This window comes from Thamnophis sirtalis, unplaced genomic scaffold (assembly GCF_051295495.1).
Source record: "Thamnophis sirtalis isolate CommonGarterSnake01/CBP01778 unplaced genomic scaffold, rThaSir2_p1.2 scaffold_13, whole genome shotgun sequence".
NCBI lineage: Eukaryota > Metazoa > Chordata > Lepidosauria > Squamata > Natricidae > Thamnophis > Thamnophis sirtalis.
Window position 1 is genome coordinate 10,012,793 of NW_028261393.1, and position 22,181 is coordinate 10,034,973.

Sequence of the window (22,181 nt, forward strand, 5' to 3'; positions counted from 1 at the left end):
GCATAAATGTTGTGATTGTTTCATGCCATGTATGTTGTCCCTCCTTTTGCTGACAGAGGCAAGGACAGCGAGGGAGGTGTCCCTCCGTAGCAGATTGTACGGTAATAAATTTCTGTGACAGGCGCTTAGTAGGGCTTCCTTAATTAGCAGTCCTGACTGTAAACAGACACCGGACAGAACATTTTTCAACCCACTCACAACTTGCAGTTTGAATTTCCTTAAGCATCTTTTCTCACGTACATTGCACTGAAAAGAATACGTAAACACATTGCTAGGTGTGAACGTGTTTCAGGCAGATTTAAATCTCTGCAGTGAGGTCGGGGCAAGCAGACAAAGAGAACCTGAAGATGAACTCACCTGTCCAGAGTGCAGCATTAATTCATTTAGGAAAAGGAGGAGCTTTTTGTATGCCTGTATTCCCACAACACTGCAAATGTTTAATGACTTTAACCCCTCTGACTTTGTATCCCGAAAGAAATAAAAGGTCTTTTGCAAATTCCATACCGTAGCCCGTTTCCTTGAATAAGCATCTTCAGATACAGGAATGAAATCATCACGACCACCACTGAGTCCAATATTCCTGTTGCTGAGGAAATGGTGAATTTTGCTTCCTTTTACAACCTGTCTTGCCGCAAAACAGTTGTTGAGTGAATCACTGCAGTGGTAAAGTTAGTCGCATGGTTGTTAAGCGGATCTGGTTTCCTCCATTGACTTGGCTTGTCAGGAGGTCACAAAAGGGGATCCCATGATTCCAGGACACTGCAACCGTCATAAATACTAGTCAGTTGCCAAGCATCTGAATGTTGATCACTTGACCACAGGGACGTTCTCATCTAAGAAGCTTCTTCAGAGTGGAAGTATATCCTACCTTGAATGATGGTCAAGTGGATGGATTGCATGAAGTTCTCCATGGGACGTAAGTGTGAAAAACGGTCATGTCACTTTTTCCAGTGCCGTTGTAATTTTGAACAGTCACTAAGCAGACTGTTGTAAGTCGAGGATACCTGCAGTCTTCCCATCAGGCCCAAACTCAGAGATGACACACCTAGCATTTGCTTACACCAGGGGTGGGTTTCGACCGGTTCGCACCGGTCCCTGCGATCCGGTTGGTCGCCAAACCCGGAAGTAACTTCCGGGAAAGGCGAACCCCCCCCCCCCACGCGCGCGCGCCCGCACACCCGCACCCGCTCCTTACCCGGTTTTTACGAATTCTGTGCTTTCCACGCATGCGCAGAACGCATACAGCGCCTGCGCGATCCTCCAGGAGCAGCTGGAGCATAGCGCAGACGCTCGTACACATGCGCGCGCCGCTTGCGTGCACATGCGCCGCGTGCGCGAGGACGCCGCGTGCGTGCGCGAGGATGCCGCCGGCCTCGTTCCAACCGATCCGGTTGGAACGGGGCGAGAAACCCACCCCTGGCTTACACCTAATGGACAGAATCTTGCCAAACTAACACTATAACTTTTTAACACACTAGGTATAACCTGAAAGATAATAAGATGTAATGTCCCTGTCCTAATGTCCCCATTTATTTGTACCCACTTCCTGTGTTCTTATTCATGTTTATTCTTTTTTTATTTTATTTTTTTATTAACAAACATGTAAAATACACACACATACAAAACCTAGACGTACACCACATTTACACAATACAATACGAACAGGAGCTTCCTGTTCTTTCTAATAGCAATTATCAATCGATACCGCTCACCTTATATTATTTCCCCTTCTATTGTATTTCATTTGGATTTCACCCTTCTTAACCCTCTTATTTTACTCATAACTATTATTTTTTTGAGTTTTGTTATATTCCTTCATTGATTCTTGTTTCTTTCCTCCATCCACCTATACCATTTATCCCGTATCTGGTAGAATTCTGATTCTTCTTTTCCCCGGATTTCTTTAGTTAGTTTGTCCATTTCGGCACAATCCATAACTTTTCTTATTATTTCATCTTCGCTTGGAGTTAATTTGTTTTTCCATTTCTGGGCGAAGGCAATCCTTGCCGCCGTAATTATACATTCTATTCTATTTTATAAGATAATAAGATGTAATGTCCCTATCCTACTGTCCCCATTTATTTGCACCCATTTTCTGTGTTCTTATTCATGTTTATTCTTATTCCTGTTATCTTGTACATGAGCGACAAACTAAATAAATAAAATAAACTTCTTCCCCCCTCCGTATCCAGAACCAGACTGCACACTCTCTTAATATGGGCTTCTTTCTGGGAAAACTCAATGTTGCCAAAACTTTTCCTCATCCCATATCCACATACTAACCGTCATGCTTCCTTAAACTCCCTTATATTCCCTTATTTAAAGCTCCTCCCTCTTCTTTTACATTCTTTTAGACTCTTGAGGTTGTTGTTTTTATATACAGTTTCTATTTTAATACATATGTTTTCTATCTTCTAGCTTTTCATAATTTTTTAAGATTCCGATGTAGCTTTACTTTTGTAATCTGCTCTAAATTGCCGTTCTTATGCTGGTTTTGACCGTAATTTTTTTAAAAAATCCATTCGATTTGCCAGCCGGTTTGCTTGAAACTTGGCCTTGGGGGAAAAGGGCACTCTGTTTTCCAGAATCTTCATTTAAAATAAGAGGGATGGTTCTAGAAAACAAATCACAGCTCCTTGGTAAAGCGCATACTTTGCATTCCAAAGGCTGTGGGCCTCACCCCCTACACTGAAAAGAACCAGAGACACAAGATTTAACAACGATTTCTTTCATTGGGGAGAAGGATGTGTGGCATTTGGTAAGACTTGCATTCATTCATAGGTGTTTGGTGGAGAACAACTGGGAGTTTTAAGTACTCTAATGTGGGAAGTTATCATCCAGCCCTCTCCCAGAAAAAATGAAATATCCTAGGAAATATTGAAAAGGCAGAATGTTTCTCTGGATGTGAAAAGAAGCATGTTTTAAAAGACAGAATAGTTGCCTGTAGCTTCCTGCCCACCCCCACTTTGTCAATAGGCCCATTAAGACTAGCCAGGCTAGCCCACTTTACATAATAAAGACTTCAGCAGCAGCTACAGAAAGGCATGATAATAATTGGCCTTTTACTCAACTCTCCACATGGCATCTGAGAACTCATACCTGGATTCAAAACAGCCTAGAGAGTAGCCCCCTGCATGGGAGTCTGACAACCAATCAGAATACATTTCTTACACAGGAACAGGAAACAGAGAGGTGGGACTAAACAGGGTATAAAAAGCCTAGCAAGCCCCTCCTTCAGTTCTTCTCTTCTTCTCCACCTACATCAAAACACGTGATCACCTTTTCTGTTCAGGGCTCAAGCCATGTGGCCCTGTCCAACAATAAACCATCTTTCCAAGCAGCCTCCATGTCTCCAGTGTCTTCTTCCCCACTTGGAGCTGAACCCAGAAGGACATTTCTTTCAACACTAATAAATGAGAAACCTACACTGTTTTCTTTAGAGGGCAGCTGCTATATGTAGGCTGCAAAACTCCAAAGGCAAACAGAACAGAAAAATCTGTCTCCATCTTTCCATCCAATGGCTGTTTGGGTTTTTGCAACCCAGATATGAAAGTCCTTCCCCCCCATTTCAAAGAGACAGCCACCTTAAGGTATTTTCTGAGCCTAAACTCACCTACTGGTATTTCTGTAACTGTTGAGTTACCACAGCCAGAGGGACATCATGGTTACATTTCACAGGAGGCTATTCGGTTTCAAGCACCTTTCTGAACAATTTGCTACCCCAGATATCTGCAGTCCGGCCTCCATCCGCATTGCCAAACACAGAGATGACCAGATGGGCTCCATCTAGGAAAATGAGACAGCATGGGGGTAGCATGACTTTGGTGTAAGAAGGAGGGAAGGATAACATTTGTCAGGCTTTAAAAGATTGTAGCATATGAGACAACTCACCGCCCATGGTCCTCATTTCAGACATATTTCTCTAGCACTTATATACCCGGCATGCCCTTGCCATGCCTCCCTCAAATTCTTGCACATTCATTTTTTCATCCTTTTTTCTCTGGATTGTACTGTTGAAAGAAATGTCCTTCTGGGTTCGGCTCCAAGTGGGAGACATGGAGGCTGCTTGGAAAGATGGTTTATTGGTGGACAGGACCACATGCCTTGAGCCCTGAACAGAAAAGGTGATCACATGCTTCAATGTTGGTAGAGAAGAAGTAAAGAGCTGAGGAAGGGGCTTGCTAGGCTTTTTATAACCTGTTCAGTCCCACCTCTCTGTTTCCTGTTCCTGTGTAAGAAATGTATTCTGATTGGTTGTCAGACTCCCATGGTGCCAGGCAGGGGGCTACTCTCTAGGCTGTGATGAGTTCTCAGATGCCTTGTGGTCAGTTGAGTATATTATCACGCCTTTCTGTAGCTGCTGGTGAAGTCTTTATTATGTAAAGTGGGCTAGCCTGGCCATCTCAATGGCCCATTAACTGGGGATGGGCAGGAAGCTACAGGCAACTATTCTGTCTTTTAAAACATGCTTCTTTTCACATCCAGAGAAACATTCTGCCTTTTCAATATTTCCTAGGATATTTCATTTTTTTTTCTGGGAGAGGGCTGGATGATAACTTCCCACAGTACAATCTCTTCTGCAAGCCTCTTAATGGTGGGCTCATTCCTTCCAAAAGGTCAGCTCTGTTGATGGGGAACAATTCAGGTTCTGCTGAATTTCCCACTGAATGTGAAGGGCTACCATTTTGGGCTAGCTCTAGAAGAAAGACCCGGTGACCAAGGTTTCTAATGGGAATAATTCTTACTGGGCATATTATACAGCTGAATGCTATTTCTGGTCTAGTCTGCATTTCACTAGTAATAATAATTACAGAATGAGAGAAGATTACAATACAAGCCAGCATTCCTTGATTTAAGGAAATGTTTTTTCCCCCAATAATTTAATTCATTAGCACAGGGGTTCCCAACCTTTTCTATACCCTGCACCCCTAGAATGCTTCTGATATACTTTTGCACCCCTTAAATAATTATAATGCATATAATATATATGCATACATAATGCATATAAATAATTATATGCATATGTTTATACCTAAACAGTATAATTTAAAAAAATTCCAAACCCAAGTTTTCACACCCCCTGGAATATAAATAATTATATGCATATGTTTATACATAAACAGTATAATTTTGAAACTTCTAAACCCAAGTTTTCACACCCCCTGCAATATCCCCCTGGAATCTCTGATTTAGCAGCACCCAAGCTACATAATAAACAATAACATACTTGGCCCATTGGAGTTAGGCAACTAATGTAATAAACAAGTATATAAATAAACCCAAACAGATAATAACTTATTTCTAATTGATAATAAATCTGTTTGAATTTACAGCAAATAAATATACTGCATATTGAATTACCTACCATAGTCAGCAACCTAAAAGGAGCGTTCTTACAGTGTGTTAAAAGCTAATTGAGTCATGCTACACTCCATGGACGTTCCTGGTTGGCTTAGCTTTATTTTATTTTTTAAATCATTGTTTCTTTTGAATTGATAGAGCCGTCCTTAAACACGCTTTTCTCCGTTTATTGTAACTCTCGGGCCCAAATTAAAAACAACAACAACGGAATTGCAAGAGCGCAACGTCTTTCCCCTACTTGACTTTCCAAGAGATTTCCCCTCGTGCTCTTGGACCACAACTCCCGTCGCCCCCCGCGGTAACAGCCCTTGCTCATGACAGCTGTAGTCCAGCCCCCTCTTGGGTCTTCAGCCTACCCGGGTAGCCACAAACTACACGTCCCATAGGGCGTCGCGAAGGGCCTTCAGCAGAAAATGGCTCAGGAAAGGCCCGCGCGGGGAGGCGGGGGGGGAAAGGACCACATTTCCCGGCGTGCTCTGCGGGGGGGGCGGAGTCCGTCTGGAAGGGCGCCGGCGTTTGAGAGGGTTTGGGGCGATGGCGAGCGGGGAGAATGCCGCGGCGAGGAGGGCGGGCAGGACGGGGGCATCGCTGGCTCAGGACCTCCGGCGCTGGGCGGCTGAAGAGATGAAGCTTCCCCCGGGCAAAGTTCCCTCCGAGAGAGACGCCCGCAGGTGGGTGAAAAACGAATGATGGAGAGGGGCGAGAGGGTTTCCTTTTTTTAAAAAAAAGTTGTTTTGGTTTATTTTCCGTTTTAAAAAATATAAACATTTCCTTCCTCTTTTCCTTCCTTCCTTCCACTTCCTTCTTTCCTTCTTTTTTTTAAAAAAGTTTTTTGTTTATTTTCCGTTTAAAAAAAATATAAACATTTCCTTCCTTTTTTCTTCCTTCCTTCCTTCCTCTTCCTTCTTTCCTTTCTTCTTTTTTTAAAAAAAGTTTTTTTTGTTTATTTTCCGTTTTAAAAAATATAAACATTTCCTTCCTTCCTTTTTTCTTTCTTCCTTCCTTCCTTCTTCTTCCTTCTTTCCTTTCTTCTTTTTTTAAAAAAAGTTTTTTTGTTTATTTTCCATTTTTAAAAAATATAAACATTTCCTTCCTTCCTTTTTTCTTCCTTCCTTCCTTCTTCTTCCTTCTTTCCTTTCTTCTTTTTTTAAAAAAAGTTTTTTTGTTTATTTTCCGTTTTAAAAAATATAAACATTCCCTTCCTTCCTTTTTTCTTCCTTCCTTCCTTCTTCTTCCTTCTTTCCTTTCTTCTTTTTTAAAAAAAAGTTTTTTGTTTATTTTCCGTTTTTAAAAAAATATAAACATTCCCTTCCTTCCTTTTTTCTTCCTTCCTTCCTTCCTCTTCCTTCTTTCCTTTCTTTTTTTAAAAAAAGTTTTTTTGTTTATTTTCCGTTTTAAAAAAATATAAACATTCCCTTCCTTCCTTTTTTCTTCCTTCCTTCCTTCCTCTTCCTTCTTTCCTTTCTTCCTTCCTCTTCCTTTCTTCTTTTTTAAAACAAAAAGTTTTTTATTTTCCGTTCAAAAAAAATATAAACATTTCCTTCCTTCCTCTTCCTTCTTTCCTTTCTTCCTTCCTCTTCCTTTCTTCTTTTTTTTAAAACAAAAAGTTTTTTATTTTCCCGTTTAAAAAAAATATAAACTTTTCTTTCTCTCTCCCTCTGCTTTCCTTCCTTCCTTCCTCTTCCTTCTTTCCTTTCTTCTTTTTTCTAAAAAAAAAGTTTTTTTGTTTATTTTCCGTTGTAAAAAACTTCTTCCTCCCTCTCATTCCTCACCCCCAGAATGTGCTCAGGTCAGTGTGCTGACATCTGGAAATATATCATCCGCCACGTTCATCATCAGAGGTAGGAATGCAAAGATGGAGATCAGATACAGGTAGTTGACTTAACAGAGCTAATTTAGTGACCTTTCAAAGTTATAAAAAGAGTGAAAAAAAAGTGATTTTTGACCCACGTTATTCTGCACCTTAAGCACATTTTTCAGGGTGTCTCCTGTGCGCTGTTGAACACTTTCATCTTGCTTATATTGCAGGAATGTCAAGAAGATTCGTGGGAACTTACTGTGGTATCCTTTTCTTAATCCTTTTTTCTGAATAAGAGTCCAGTTTTCATCTCACGTTTCCTTCCTGGGCTTGAGAGGTTAACCCCAAAACCTTCCAACTATCACGAGTATTTCTCCCCACAATGCTTCCTATTGGTTGCAGCAAAACAATGAAAAGTATTGCAATAACAATGTATACTTCGAACACCTCGGTTGTTTAAATCTGCTGTTAATGGTGGAAAGAAAGAAGATTTAAAAGCCTAGCTCTGATCACAACGTTTTGCTGAACCCAGGCCAAGGTCTCTAACAATGCTCTGAAGGCTAAGCACATAGCACTTATATCAGCAGCATCCTGAATACCAGGCAGTGAATTTCCTATGATCTTCTCTGCTGTCCTCACCACTCTCTGTAGGGACTTTCTATCTGAGGCACTGCTGCCACTAAACCAAACAGGGATGCGATTTGTTTAAAAACGCTCTCAGTTGTGCCTTACACGAGGCCTATCCCAGTGATGGCGAAGCTTTTCAGCACTAAGTGCCCAAACTGGAATGCACGTGCATGCAAGAGCCCTAGGAACTTGAAGATCAGCTGGCCAATGCGCACGCTGGCCACCTGGTCTTTTGGTTTCTGGCATGCACATGCACGCCGGCCAGCTGGTCTTCCCATGCACTGGAGTACCGGAAACCCAAAGACCAGGTAGTCGGCGCGTGCATGTGCATCGGCCAGCTGATCTTTGGGTTTTCAGGGCTCCGGCACAAACGAAGATCAGCTGGCCAGCATGCATGCATGTGCCAGAAATCCAAAGACCAGGTGGCCGCCACGTGCACCCACAGAGAGGCCTCTGTGTGCCACCTCTGGCACGTGTGTCATGGGTTTGCCATCGTGGGCCTATCCCAAAGGGTGTCCAAACAAGTTAAAAGATTTGTGTCCTTGATCCTATTTTTTGTTACACAGGTATCAGCAGATGGAAAAGGGTGAGGTGAGTAAGAACACAACGAGGCGAAAATGTTGCTTTGTCTCCAAAGGTTTGGGCTGAAGGTGGGGGAGTGTGGCTCTCTTGATGTTAGGCTGCTATGTCCTCCGTCAACCTTGAGCTGGTGGCAGCTGGAATCCAGCAACAGCAGTCCAGGATATGGGCTTCTACCACTAGGAAAGAACCATGTCTGGGAATGCTGATGGCTAATGTCAAGAAGTGTGAATGACATGCACTCTACATGGGGCTGCCCCTGAAGAGTGTTCGAAGACTGCAGTTGGTCCAGACTGCAGCCGCGCGAGCGATATTGGGTGTACCTAGATACACCCATGTTACACCCATCCTCCGCGAGCTGCACTGGCTCCCCATTGGTCTCCGGATGCGCTTCAAGGTGCTAGTCGTTACTTTTAAAGCCCTACATGGTTTAGGACCTGGCTACCTGAGAGACCACCTCCTGCCATTCACCTTCCAACGACCAATAAGATCACACAGGTTGGGCTTCCTCCGGGTGCCGTCGACCGGACAATGCCGGCTGGCGGCTCCCCAGGGGAGGGTCTTCTCTGTAGCTGCGCCGGCCCTGTGGAACAATCTACCTGTAGAGATCCGGACCCTTACCACTCTCCCGGCCTTCCGTAAAGCCATAAAGACTTGGCTGTTCCGGCAGGCCTGGGGCTGTTGATCAATATCCAGCCCCACTTAGACAGAATGGATGATGTGTAATTTTAATAGTTGTATCTTTTATCTTAAATTTTTAAATGTTTTTTATCTTGCCTGTAAGCCGCCCAGAGTCCCAAGGGAATGGGCGGCATACAAATTTTATTAAACTGAAACTGAAACATGGGCTGCCTTTTGCAACAAGTTCTGAAAGAACTTCTCTAGGTCCTCCAAAGAGAACTATGGCCATCACAGCAAGGGTGGGCTTCCAACTTTGGAACCTTTTAAAAGAATGAGCAGGAGGGTTAATTCTATGACCGCTCAAATACGTGTCGTGGCCCACCAGCGGAGCTGACAGCAGAGTCGGACAGTGAGGAGGTTGGGGAGGAACATGGGCCAGCCCTGGAGGCTGGGGAAGGCTCGGACGAGGGCTCTGCACCAGAGGCAGGGATGGGACGAAGGCCATCTGGCAGTGATCAGGTGTCTATGGAGCTAGACAGCAGTGAGGCAGAGGAACAGTTTGAGCCTGTTCCCAGTGTGCGCATGCGCAGAGCTGCCAGAAGAAAAGAACAACTCCGAAATCAGGGTCGAGTTGGGAGTAAAGCCACAGGTGGAAGCTGATTGCCCCCCCCCCATAGGAAATAAAAGAGGAATGGGCTTTTGTAGGAAGCAATTTGTTCGTTCGTTCGATTCATTTCAGGAGTGTGAAGATCTGTCCGTGAATCTCAGAGACTCTGTGCCCAGTCTTTCCTTGCACAGCCCCTCATTTGGGAAATATTTACATGGCAGCTTTCCCAGATAGATGAGGTCTGTGGTCATAATTACTCCTTTGAAAGACGGTTTGCCAGGCCTTGATTAACGTGAATGGGAGGGATTCACATTCTTTTAACAAAAGGGGTTTTGTCGGGACCAGGACTCTGTCTCGTGCTTTTTGGGGAAGCCTAGGTCAGGAGAAAAGGAAGCAGGTTTCAGGTTTCGTTTTATTTGTCAGGTTTCAGGTTTCGTTTTATTTATATGCCGCCCTATTCCCAGCGGGTCTCAGGGCGGCTCACAAACCCAAAAGGGGAAGGGAAACACAAGAACCACAAATACAAGCATTTAAAATAGCCAACAGACACACAATCGAGAGGGGAAGGGAACTCATCAACCCCAGGCCTGCAGACACAGCCAGGTTTTAACGGCTTTTCGGAAGGCCTGGAGAGAGGTGAGGGTCCGAATCTCTGCGGGGAGTCCGTTCCAAAGGGCCAGCGCTGCCACAGAGAAGGCCCTCCCCCGGGTAGTAGCCAGATGGCATTGGCTGGTAGACGGAACCCGGAGAAGGCCAACCCTGTGTAATCTAATGGGTCTTTGGGAGGTAATTGGCAGCAGGCAAGAACCAAAAGATGGATAGGTGGCCGGCTTGGTAATATTGCCGTTTGATCTTTTGCTCTCAGGGCAAACCCAGTGCCTCTGAATCGGATAAAGAACGTCGCAAGCATCTAATCCAGGCCATCTCTCGCTTGAAGGAAGAAGATCAGCAGTTGGACCTTCAGATAGAAATGGCGCAGCGTGAGTTCGTAGCCAGCGGTGAGTTCAGAGTGAAACAGCGGGGGGGGGGGAACGCTCCACTGCGAACTCCTCCGAGGACTGTTGGGCTGGGTTTATCAGCCCCCTTGGCTGAATCCCAGCACCGAAACCCATCCCATAGAACAAGTGAGCCTCCGCTGAAGGGTCAGCTCTTCACATCTGCACCCCCTGATTGTCCACATATTCCTCTCTCCCCTTGGCATCTAGAGGTCACCCTGGAAACGGCTCAGATCTGGGATGCCAAACGACGCAGTTTGCTCCTGAAGGCCTACACCACGCAGGTGACAGCAGAACGCCAACAACTGCACCAGAAAGGCGCCCAGGTCAAGGGACGTTTGGAGCAGTTGGAAGAGATGGAGAAGTACGGGCTCAGTTCCTCGGTCCCTTTACCCCCTTGGCAATAGCAATAGCAATAGCAGTTAGACTTATATACCGCTTCATAGGGCATTCAGCCCTCTCTAAGCGGTTTACAGAGTCAGCATATCGCCCCCACAGTCTGGGTCTTCATTTCACCCACCTCGGAAGGATGGAAGGCTGAGTCAACCTTGAGCCGGTTGAGATTAGAACCGCTGAACTGCAGATAACAGTCAGCTGAAGTGGCCTGCAGTACTGCACTCTAACCACTGCGCCACCTCGGCTCAGTAAGGCAAGAGGGGATCTGGTAGATTCCCAGCTGGTGGAGCTTTAGCGGGAGGGAGGAAGAAAGGGTGATTTTGGATCACGTGTACTAAGCTGTGGCTTGATTAACCATGGATTAAGGAACAGACACAACAGGCTGGATTCATGCGCTAATAAGTGCCACACTGATGACGAATCTGTCTGTGGGCCCGCAAGCTGTAGCCCCAGCTCAGCTCCACCGCGCCTCCCGCCAGCCAGCTGATTTTCAGGACTCTGCCATGCATGTGCGGGGGATGGGGAACATGCGGGAGACACCCGGGGGATCACACATGCACGGGGATCACACACTCATGTACAGGGGGCGTGCGGGCGGTGCAGCGCACCATCACCACTCTGGCAGCCTCATTGTTGGTCCCAGGAGGTGCAGGGAGTCGCGGGGAGAGCACAGAGGAGGGTCATGCACGCATGTGGGGGCGGTGGGAGCACCGGGGCGGGGGTGTCGCACATCCATATGGGGGGAGCACAGGGGAGTCATGCACATATGCACAGGGGCGGCGCACACGCTTTCAGCACGCAATGACAAAAAGGTTCACCGTCACTGCGCTGCGCTAACGCAGCCTTCCCTAGGCGGTGATTTCCAGAATGGTGGAGTCCTAGAACGATTAAGGCATTATTGGGAGTAGAGGTTGGTGTTTCTGGAAGACACCAAATTCACCGAACCGGTTCTGAAGCCTTACGAATTAGAGCAATGTGTGAACCCAGCGGGTCTCTTTTCAGCCAGCTGGCCTGGGGAAGAATATCTCTGGCGTTCTTCAAGCGTGGAGAGCAGAGGTCCATCTAAAACTCCCTTGGGGTTTTCTTTCAGGAAAGCCAAGACAGCCGTGGTTTTTGGTGGTGGCAGACACCCTGAGCCTCGCTTCCCCAACTTGGAGCCCGAAGTCCTGGTAAGGCCTGGTTTTACTTTTTGGCCGGGGGGGGGGGCGGGGGGGAAGAATGAGAAAGGCTTTAAGTTATACTTGGGGCCCACTGGAAGAAGCTGAGCGATCATTCAATGTGGCCACAGCACTCCATTAATGGTACTGAGTGTCCAGTCCTCAAATTTAGGGCCATTGCAGCAGCCCCGCATCAATATTTGCAACTACAGGGTATCCTTCAACAGCCTCTCCCCATCCCTCCTCTGCCTTTTTTCAACCCTCTGCTCTGTGCTGCCCTCTGCTGCCTGACCTCTAATGTCCTTCCTCTGACCCAAAGGTGCTTTTTCGGGGGGCAACTGGACTTTTCGTATTTTTTCTTAGAAGACGTTTCCCTTCTCATCCAAGAAGCTGCTTCAGTTCTGACCGGGTGGTGGGGAATGGGAGGATTTGCACTGCTTACAGGCAGCTGGTCATTTGCATCCTTTGAGCAAGACATTAAAGTCCCCCGGAGATTTATCTGTGTCCTCAAGGTCACCTGAGTGGTGCAAATGGGTGTGGAGCGGTGGTGGGATTCAGCCGGTTCGCACCTATTCGGAAGAACCGGTTGTCAACTTTCCAAGCAGTTCGGAGAACCGGTTGTTGGAAGAAATCTCCTTTTGTTTTTCCCCACTTTTCAGGGCTAATCCTGTAAGGAAGGCAGGAAGGAAACATTCTGGTGTTGTTTCTAGCCTAATCTTTATTGCCCTGCTTACAGAAACTGCCTCTCTGGTTAACCCTTATTACATTGTCACAGCTAAGGCGAAGCGCCCATCGACCTGAGTGACATTGAATTGGCCACGCCCACCCAGTCAAATGACCATCGAGCCCCGCCTACTCACCTGGTCATTAGGGCAGAGAACCGGTTGTTAAATTATTTGGGTCCCACCACTGGTGTGGAGCCCTCTTGGAAGGACTTGTGTTGGGGATTGGAGATAGAGAGATGAGGTCGTATCCCTCCCCCTCTGTTCTCATCCACTTCTTGGATGAGAAGCGAAATGTCTTCCAAGAGAAGAAAGAGGGGGAGGGAGGGAGGAAGGACAGAAAGAAAAGACCAGAAAGTCCAGTTGTCTCTTGAAAAAAAAAAAAAAACAACCTTTGGGACAACCATGAATGACTGAGAATTTCCGTAGAAGTTTTTAGAGAGTCGTTGAGGCCACTTGGAGGTTTGCCTGTGTCCTCGGGGTCACCTGAGTAATGCAAATGTGTACGGAGCCTTCTTAGCTGCAGGATCCTTCCCCGTGAGCCTTCCCTGTTTGAAGACAGGCGCAGGCTGTCTGGGCAAATGGTTGTTGCCCTTCAGTTTGAGATGTTTTTGAGAGATTTTGAATGTTTGAATTCTCTTGCGCTGGTTAACAGCTGCAATAAAGTCAAGAATGGAAAAGTGAAAAGATACTGATTGTATGAAAAGCTCAACCCAGGTTTTATGCCTTTTTTCCCCCTCCTAGCGGGATGTCCAAGAAAGCTGCCAACAGCGTTTCCGATTCCTGAAGACCCTCTTTGAAAACAGCGTCACTGGGAGCTCTCCGTAAGGGTCCTTCCTCTCCCCTTCCTGCTATTGGTACCTTTGGCTTAGAAAACAAGACGGGCCTAAATTCATGTGTGAACACCCCCAAACCAGCTTCCTCTTTAAAGTTCTGACGTGTTTCTTTGGTTCTTCCTGGCAGAGGGGCAGATGAGGAAGAAATGAATACTACTTACCAACACTGGCTGAGCAACGTGGAGGTAAGGCAGACTAGGATACTGGAGCAAGAGTGGGAAAACTGATGCCTTACAGACATTGTTCCCAGGTCCCTTCGGTTGGGGCTGCTGGGAGCTGTAGTTCAGCCAGATACAGAGAACCTCAATAGCAATAGCAGTTAGACTTATATACCGCTTCATAGGGCTTTCAGCCCTCTCTAAGCGGTTTACAGAGTCAGCATATTGCCCCCAACAATCCGGGTCCTCATTTTACCCACCTCGGAAGGATGGAAGGCTGAGTCAACCTTGAGCCGGTGAGATTTGAACCGCCGAACTGCAAGCTAGCAGTCAGCTGAAGTGGCCTGCAGTACTGTACTCTAACCACTGTGCCACCTCGGCTCTTCAAAACAGTGCCGTACACAGCATTGGGAAACAATCTTTTTTTTTAGCCTTGGAGATGTTTGAATGTTGAATGTTTATTTCATTTGTATGCAGCCCTTTTCCCCCGAAGGGGGACTCAGGGCGGCTCACAACTCAAACCAGGGAAGGGGGATACAGACAATTTAACAACAACACAAACAATACATAATTTAAAACACAACAATCATACCATTCAAGATAGGGGCAACGGTTCTTTAGCCCCAGGCCTGTCGGAACAGCCAGGTTTTAAGGGCTTTGCGGAAGGCCTGGAGGGTGGTGAGGGTGCGAATCTCCACAGGGAGTTCGTTCCAGAGGGTCGGAGCAGCCACAGAGAAGGCTCTCCTTCTCTTTGCGCCTTCCTTAAGAACAGTAGGATGCTTAACCGGACATTATCAAGGCTGCTAGATACAGTGGAAACATTTAGATCCGTACTTCTCAAAATTGGCAACTTGAAAAAGTGGGTGGACTTCAACTCCCAGAATTCAGTCTGGTGGGGGAATTCTAGGAGTTGGAAATAATCTTGAGTAGCAAACATAAGATTAAAATCCAACGCAAGAAGAATTCATAATGATAAACCACAATGATATAATAATAGTCATAAATCTCTGCAGGGATCGAGGTGATTATTTTATGCTCCAGACAAAACAATCCACATTTTTAGCCCAGTCCGCTCTTGGGGTTGCGTTTGATTTCTTGGTAACCATTACTTGCACAAGCAGTCAATAGTGCTTAGACTTCTATACCTCTTCACAGTGCTTTATAACTCTCTCTAAGCTGTTTACAAAGTCAGCCTCTTGCCCCCAACAATCCGGGTCTTCGTTTTACCCACCTCGGAAGGATGGAAGGCCGAGTCAACCTTGAGCCTGATCAGAATTGAACTGTGAAATTGCAGGCAGCCGGCAGGCAGCAGAAGTAGCTTGCAGTATCAATGTTCCACCATGGCTCTTTAGTCCAGACATTGGATATTGCTAGCTGTGGCAATAAAGGTTTGTCATAGAGGTTGGCTCCAGGACAATCTCAGCTATCTGTTTTGCATCTTCCTACAGAAAGTTGTGGGTAGCCATCCTCCCACCCATATCCTTTCAGCTCTGGAGCACTTGGCCCGTCAGAACACAATGAAGCTACAGGAGGTGACGGACAAGATCAACATCTCCCAAGATGTGGCTGCCCTCAAGTAGGTCCTGACCATTGGCTAAGAAGGGCTTAATTATGGTGACCTTCCCAGGGCAACATTGAAGGCCTCTCCATTGCTAGCAAGAGTATTCAGCATCCTCATGGGATTATTGCTTTTGAGGTCATGATTAACATGCACATAATACTTTCTATTTTCAGCTAGTTTAATAAGTGCTGGCTAAGGACCAGTGAGATTTCCCAAAATGCCTTAGACCACTCCCAGAGCTCTAGGGAATTGTGGGAAGCAGTTTCCAAAGTATTGCTGCTAGGTAAACCTGGCTCAAAGGCCAGTGTATCTCTTCTGACCGAGGCTTCCCAAGAGCATGAAGCAAACTCCTTGTCCTGATAAAAAAAATACCCTTTTATTAATTCACTATTTATGCTCATTCACATCCAGCGAAATCTTTCAAGGGAGGATTTACAGTCACAGACCTTACCTGGCTTGGAGAGCTGAGAGGTCGATACCTGCAAAAGGCGTTCAGGAGAGTCACCGGATTTTATTTTATTAAATAAATAAATCTTGGCTCTGGGTTTTATATTGTCATGGAAGATTTGCAAGCCCCATTCTGCTCTCTTAGGTTCCGTTACGACAGCCCACACCTGCAAGATGTCTCGGGCTCTGGAGACAAGCTACCTTCTGTCCGGGTTCTTATACAGGTGACTAAATCGGATCTCAAAACATATTTTTCCAACTTCCATTTTAGAATAGGAATGGAATAGAATTAGGAATAGAATAGAATTAGGAATAGAATAGAATAGAATTAGGAATAGAATTAGGAATAGAATAGAATAGAATTAGGAATAGAATAGGAATGGAATAGAATTAGGAATAGAATAGAATTAGGAATAGAATATAACAGGAATAGAATAGAATTAGGAATAGAAAAGAATGGAATAGAATTAGGAATAGAATAGAATTAGGAATAGAATAGGAATAGAATAGAATTAGGAATAGAATAGGAATGAAATAGAATTAGGAATAGAATAGAATTAGGAATAGAATATAACAGGAAGAATAGAATTAGGAATAGAAAAGAATGGAATAGAATTAGGAATAGAATAGAATTAGGAATAGAATAGAATTAGGAATAGAATAGGAATAGAATAGAATTAGGAATAGAATTAGGAATGGAATAGAATTAGGAATAGAATTAGGAATGGAATAGAATTAGGAATAGAATAGAATTAGGAATAGAATAGAATTAGGAATAGAATAGGAATGGAATAGAATTAGGAATGGAATAGGAATAGAATAGAATTAGGAATAGAATTAGGAATAGAATAGAATTAGGAATAGAATAGGATAGAATAGGATAGAACAGAATAGAATACATCAGAACACAACAGAATAGAATAGAATTCTTTATTGGCCAAGCGTGACTGGACACAAAAGGAATTTGTCTTCGGTGCATAAGTTCTCAGTGTACATAAAAGCTATAAGTGATAAATCATTTTCGTTTCACAGCCAGAGCAGCTGTGGTGAGGTTTTAAACAGCCTGTTTCTGGGTGGAACATTCTGACTGGGGTGAGTGGGTGGGGGCATTAATAGATTAAATTCACCTGGTGGATTTCCTGTATACTCTATGGGGGGAAATCCTCACCTGGGTCTCTTTTCTTTGCATGGGACAGGAGGGCTGGAGCAAATGTGAGGTGCTGTGTGTGCAGCAGGTTCCCCTGCATGCCGAAGAGAAAGGCCTGCTGGCACGTCTCGAAGCCCTAGTTAAGGAGATGCACAGTCTCCTGTCTGACGGATCGGAGCGCTCCATCCTGGCCAGGTAAGAGTCTTCCAGATGGGCTTCCGACGAGGGAGTGATGACAAGGAGTGGTGCAGTGGTCTAGAGGTGGAACTCTCGCCTCACAATCAGGAGGCTGTGAGTTTGATCCTGGGTAGAGGCAGATATTTCTCTGGGCACACTGGGAATATATCTGCCAAACAAAACTCCGCCTTGGTGACAGGAAGGTCATCCGGCCATTAAAACACTCTGCTAGCTTCATTTAGTTGCAGAGAATTACGGGGTGGTTTAATGAAGATGATGATGATTGAGATTTGTGTTTGTGTTGCTGGAACTGGGTATGCCTAGTTTGATGAAAAGAAGGACCAGGGGAGACACGATAGCAGGGTTCCAATATCTCAGGGGCTGCCCCAAAGAAGAGGGAGTCAAGCTATTCTCCAAAGCACCCGAGGGCAGGACAAAAAGCAATGGATGCTTTTGGTCAAGGACTACCTGTACTTCATTCCCAAAACGCCCACTGAAACAACCCGATCTGTAAGTTAGGCTGACTCAGTCCTTTCCCCTCGCAATCCAGGACGGTCTTTGAGCTGGAGCTCCGGGCGGTGAGGTTGCGAGGATACAGGGATGGGCTGCTGCAGGGATGCCAGGAATTGGAAGAAGCCGTGAAGGCCCGCTACGCCGAACTGCAGAACTTGCAAGCCAAACGCCAGCGCATCTTGGACTTCCGCCATTTGGTGGTAGGCGTGCAGGTGGAGGAGAAAGGAATGGGAGAGAGGTGGGATGACCCAGGCAAGGGGGGCGTTCCTGCCGGCATTACTGCCGGTTCGGCGCACCAAAGATGTTCATTCCCGAACTTCCGGTTGCGCCATTTTCCGCCCTCCCCAGGCTTCAGGAAAGCCTCTGGAGCCTGGGGAGGGCAAAAAACTCCCCCTCTTTGGAGGGGCGCACACGCACCGGTAGTGGGTGTGGTCGTGCGCATGTGTGCAGGTGGGGACGTGTGCAATAGCGTGTGCATGCCCAATTTTGGCACACCGTTAGAAAAAGGTTAGCCCTCACTGCGCTAGTTTGTCGAGGGACTCGCATCCCCGTCGTTCTCTTCCTCTGCTTTCCTCCCACAGAATGAGAAACAGCAGCATATTCGGGCCCTTATCAAAGGGACTTCCTTTCTCAAATCCCAGCTTCGCAAGAACCAGGCTGAGGTGAGATTGCCCATTCGCCCCGCCATCCGTCCGAGGCCTCTGCTCATCCCCCGTTTGACTCCTTTAAGATTTGAGATATTAAGTATATACTATAAAGATCCCTTGTTGTTGATAAATAATTTTAATAAGGAAGTGATTAAAAATTGGTATATATATGAAGTGACTATTTAGAATACTTTGTTGAAAAATTAAGGAATAACATCTTTGTTTGAATGTATGACGTACAAGGACAATAATGAACATAAGCATACCCGATAGTTGATTGGTGGGATTATACATAATTGAAAACAGTGATATACAAATATAAATGGTTGGTAAAAAAAATTTCATATCGGGATATGTGATTTTATTTATTTATTTTATTTTATTATTTAATTAATTTGTATGCCACCCACTCTCAAAGAGACTCAGGGCGGCTAAAGGTATACGTGACCCGTCAAAAGCGCGTTCCACAAAAGCGCGGTCGACGAAATCGCGTATGTGACGTCATCACAACGCAACGAAAAAGATCGAAAAATTGAAATAAAAATTAAATTACAGCAAGCCCATTCACATAAAGGTAAGGGTTAGGTTAAGGGTTAGGGTTAGGGTTAGGTTAAGGGTTAGGGTTAGAGCGTTAGCGTTACGTTTAGCGTTAGGTTAAGGGTTAGCGTTAGGTTTTTCGTTACGTTGAGGGTTAGGTTTAGGGTTAGGTTAAGGGTTAGGGTTAGGTTTAGGGTTAGGTTTGGGGGGGTTAGGGGAAGGTTTTAGCTTTATTTTTACATTTTCCGATCTTTTTCGTCGCGCTGTGATGACATCACATACGCGCTTTCGTCGACCGCAATTTTTCGTCCGCGGTTTTGTGGTAGAACCAAAGGTATATGGTTATTAAACAGATAATCAAGAAAGTAAGGGAATTAGGTTTATTGGGGAAAAAAAATATATTAATTGTAATTGAATATACACTGTACAGTGAAAGTGAGGTACCTAGTTATATTAGATGAAAAATCTGTGATTGTAAATGTAATTGAGAATATGGATGCAAAAACACTTGTAACCAAGCGACATGCTGTATGTAATGGATGAGAATTTTTTTAATGTTTTTTTTATGTTTAAAAATAAAAACAAATTCCTCAAAAAAAAAAAGATTTGAGATATTAAGATTTCAAACCTTCAGCGTACAGATCACACCTCGGTTTCCCCAACCTTGGCCACTTTAAATGTGGATACTGATGAATTTATGTCATGTATATCTTGATTTTTTTTTTTAATGTGATTTGGTCCTCTCTGTTTGTAAACTTATAAACGTGCCTCTCCTTCAGAACCAGGATTTCATACAGAAAAAACTGCTCCCTCAGGCGCAACAGGTGCAGCTGGAGACTCAGCCGCTTCACGACAGGGTAGGCCGCGAGGTCCAGCATTTCAAAAGCATTGCCCTGCCTTCTCTGCTGACCCGCCAAATAGCTGGGTGAGTCACCTCCAGGCGTTTTCCTTGTGGCTGGGTGCAACTCTTAAGGGTGGGGGGTGGGTGGTGTTTTGAGTCCTTTTCCAGAGATTTCCCTTTTTTCCAAAGCTCCAAAGAGTCCTGTGTTACTACCCTCCACCCCCCCCCTCCCTCTTTGAGAAATAAATCAGCTGGGAGAAATGACTTGGGTGGCTTGAGGAAGTGGGTGCCATTTGGTGAGAGTGGATAACAAGCAAATGCTCTATCCGTGAAAGCAGTAAAATAATCCTGGTTTCGGACCTGGGTACCTGAGAGACCGCCTCCTGCCGATTACCTCCCTCAGACCGATAAGATCTCACAGGTTAGGTCTCCTCTGGATTCCATCTGCCAGCCAATGTCGGCTGGCGACTCCCCGGGGGAGAGCCTTCTCTGTTGCAGCTCCGGCCCTCTGGAATGACCTCCCCGTGGAGATCCGGACCCTTACTACCCTCCTGGCCTTCCGCAAAGCCACCAAGTCCTGGCTCCTCCAGCAGGCCAGGGGGCTTGTGAAACACCCAGCCCCACAGAAACTGTGAATGTTGCGCCTTTTTTTTAAAAGTGTTGTCTTGTCTATTTATCCCCTTTCCCTTGTCTGCTGTGAGCCGCCCGGAGTCCTCCGGGAGTGGGCGGCATATAAGACAAATAAAATGAAATGAAAAATGAAATGAAATCTTCTCCTGAGGGTCATTTCCTACAAATGAGGTTTACTGAATATCATTTGTAACCTTTCTTGGCACTTGCCTTTCCCGGAGACAAAATTTCAGGAGCATTGTTGGCCCCAGATATATATATATATATTTTTAAAGAAAATAGACTTGATTTTTTCTTTTCATGCATGACAGGGGTGGGATTCTACCAGTTCAGACCAATTCGGGCGAACCGGTAGCTCCAACCATCAGGTGGGAGTGAACCAGAGGTGGGTTCTTACCGGTTCGGCCGAGTAGACAGTAACTTGGCTGGCCACGCCCCCGAACTGGTTCTAGCGGCGTGGGCGCCACCATTTTGTCTTTTGCTTCTGTGCATGTGCAGAAGCAGGTTTTTTTACTACTGTGCATGCACGCATAGCGCGTGCCCGCCCAAAGCTCGTCCCTAAGCAAACCGGCAGTAGAAGAAGCCGGAACCCACCCCCGGAGGGACAATCAAGTGAGCCCACCCGCCTGTCTCTGCTCTTTACTGACTTATATCTTCTCAGCTGAGCCGCGCCGCAGAGTGGATTGCTGCGCCTCAGCTGTTTTCCTCCCCAGCAGTAATGTGGAAGGAAAGTTGTCTCCAAACTGTGCATGCGCGCCCCACGCAGGTCAGGCAGGTGCGCACGTGAGAAGCATGCGCGCAAAGTGTGTGATCCCCGAGCCGGTTGGTAAGCCGGTAGGATCCCACCACTGATGCCTGGAGGATTAAGCGTGACTTAACGATGGTCAGTGCGATGTAGGTTCAATTGCAAGGGGGTGGGGAGAACAAACCCCTTCTTTTTGCCGTTGTCTTCCAGGTCTCACATCCCAGCCCACAAACTTTCCATCCATCGCTTAAGCCGGACGGCACCTTCTGAAAACCGGGCCTTTCTCAACGTATGCAACGGAGTTAGCTTTCCCCTTTATAAGGTAGGGTGCGCCTCTCTAGACCAGATGAAGATGAATTTGCTGGATTCATTGTCGAAGATGAGACCGAGGAAATCCATTTGGATTGTTTTAGAGACTCTTCTCTTCACCCTCCCTTCATAAGTCATTAAGGAATAAGGGGAAACTTTGGGAAAGGGGAGAAATAAAGGGGAATAAAGCAAGAAGCACGTGAAGAAATGGCGCAGTGGTGAGAGTGCAGTACTGCAGGCTACTTCTGCTGACTGCCGGCTGCCTGCAATTTGGCAGTTCAAGTCTCACCAGGCTCCAGGTTGCTTGCTCTGAACTACAGTCACGAAATCTTTTCTGTCAAGGCGATTGATGTACTGGAAGCCTACAATGTTGCATTAATTTCTTTCCCCCCCCCCCCCCCCAAGCGGAGAATGTCACCTCTGCCTCTTGAATTGGGTTCCACTTGAGGCTGGTCTGGGGCACCTTTTTCACGTTCTTCTGATCCAGGGATGTCAAACTCATAGAGGGCCACATCAGGGCAGTGGTTGGCCACATGGCGTGGCCAACTGGGTGGGCGCGGCCAGCTTGGCGCCACTCCCCAAACCATGGGCATGTTTCCTCTTCGCGTTGGGTAGACTGGGCCGAAGCTACGCTGGCCTTTCCTTCTCGCAGTGGGTAGGCCAGGCCAAAGCCCCACTGACCCAATATTTCCTCTTTGCATTGGGTAGACGAGGACGGCCCTGTGGGCCGGGTTCAACCACATTGCAGGCCAAACCCGGGTTGAGTTTGA

At 45.9% G+C, this 22,181-nt stretch overlaps 1 protein-coding gene across 1 annotated transcript in view; it reads left to right on the forward strand.

The window, feature by feature from the left end:
* The first annotated feature begins 5,880 nt into the window (after positions 1-5,880).
* Positions 5,881-22,181, forward strand: part of HAUS5 (HAUS augmin like complex subunit 5) — a 19,392-nt gene continuing 3,091 nt past the window's right edge. The window contains exons 1-16 of the mRNA XM_087727460.1: positions 5,881-6,032; positions 7,140-7,202; positions 7,390-7,422; positions 8,353-8,377; positions 10,459-10,591; positions 10,799-10,952; positions 12,075-12,153; positions 13,608-13,687; positions 13,827-13,884; positions 15,306-15,433; positions 16,011-16,089; positions 17,062-17,207; positions 17,740-17,902; positions 18,284-18,364; positions 19,666-19,811; positions 21,313-21,424. Of these exons, the coding sequence (XP_087583586.1) occupies positions 5,896-6,032; positions 7,140-7,202; positions 7,390-7,422; positions 8,353-8,377; positions 10,459-10,591; positions 10,799-10,952; positions 12,075-12,153; positions 13,608-13,687; positions 13,827-13,884; positions 15,306-15,433; positions 16,011-16,089; positions 17,062-17,207; positions 17,740-17,902; positions 18,284-18,364; positions 19,666-19,811; positions 21,313-21,424 (1,617 nt within the window). The 5' untranslated portion in view covers positions 5,881-5,895. The remainder of the gene's footprint in view (positions 6,033-7,139; positions 7,203-7,389; positions 7,423-8,352; positions 8,378-10,458; positions 10,592-10,798; positions 10,953-12,074; positions 12,154-13,607; positions 13,688-13,826; positions 13,885-15,305; positions 15,434-16,010; positions 16,090-17,061; positions 17,208-17,739; positions 17,903-18,283; positions 18,365-19,665; positions 19,812-21,312; positions 21,425-22,181) is intronic.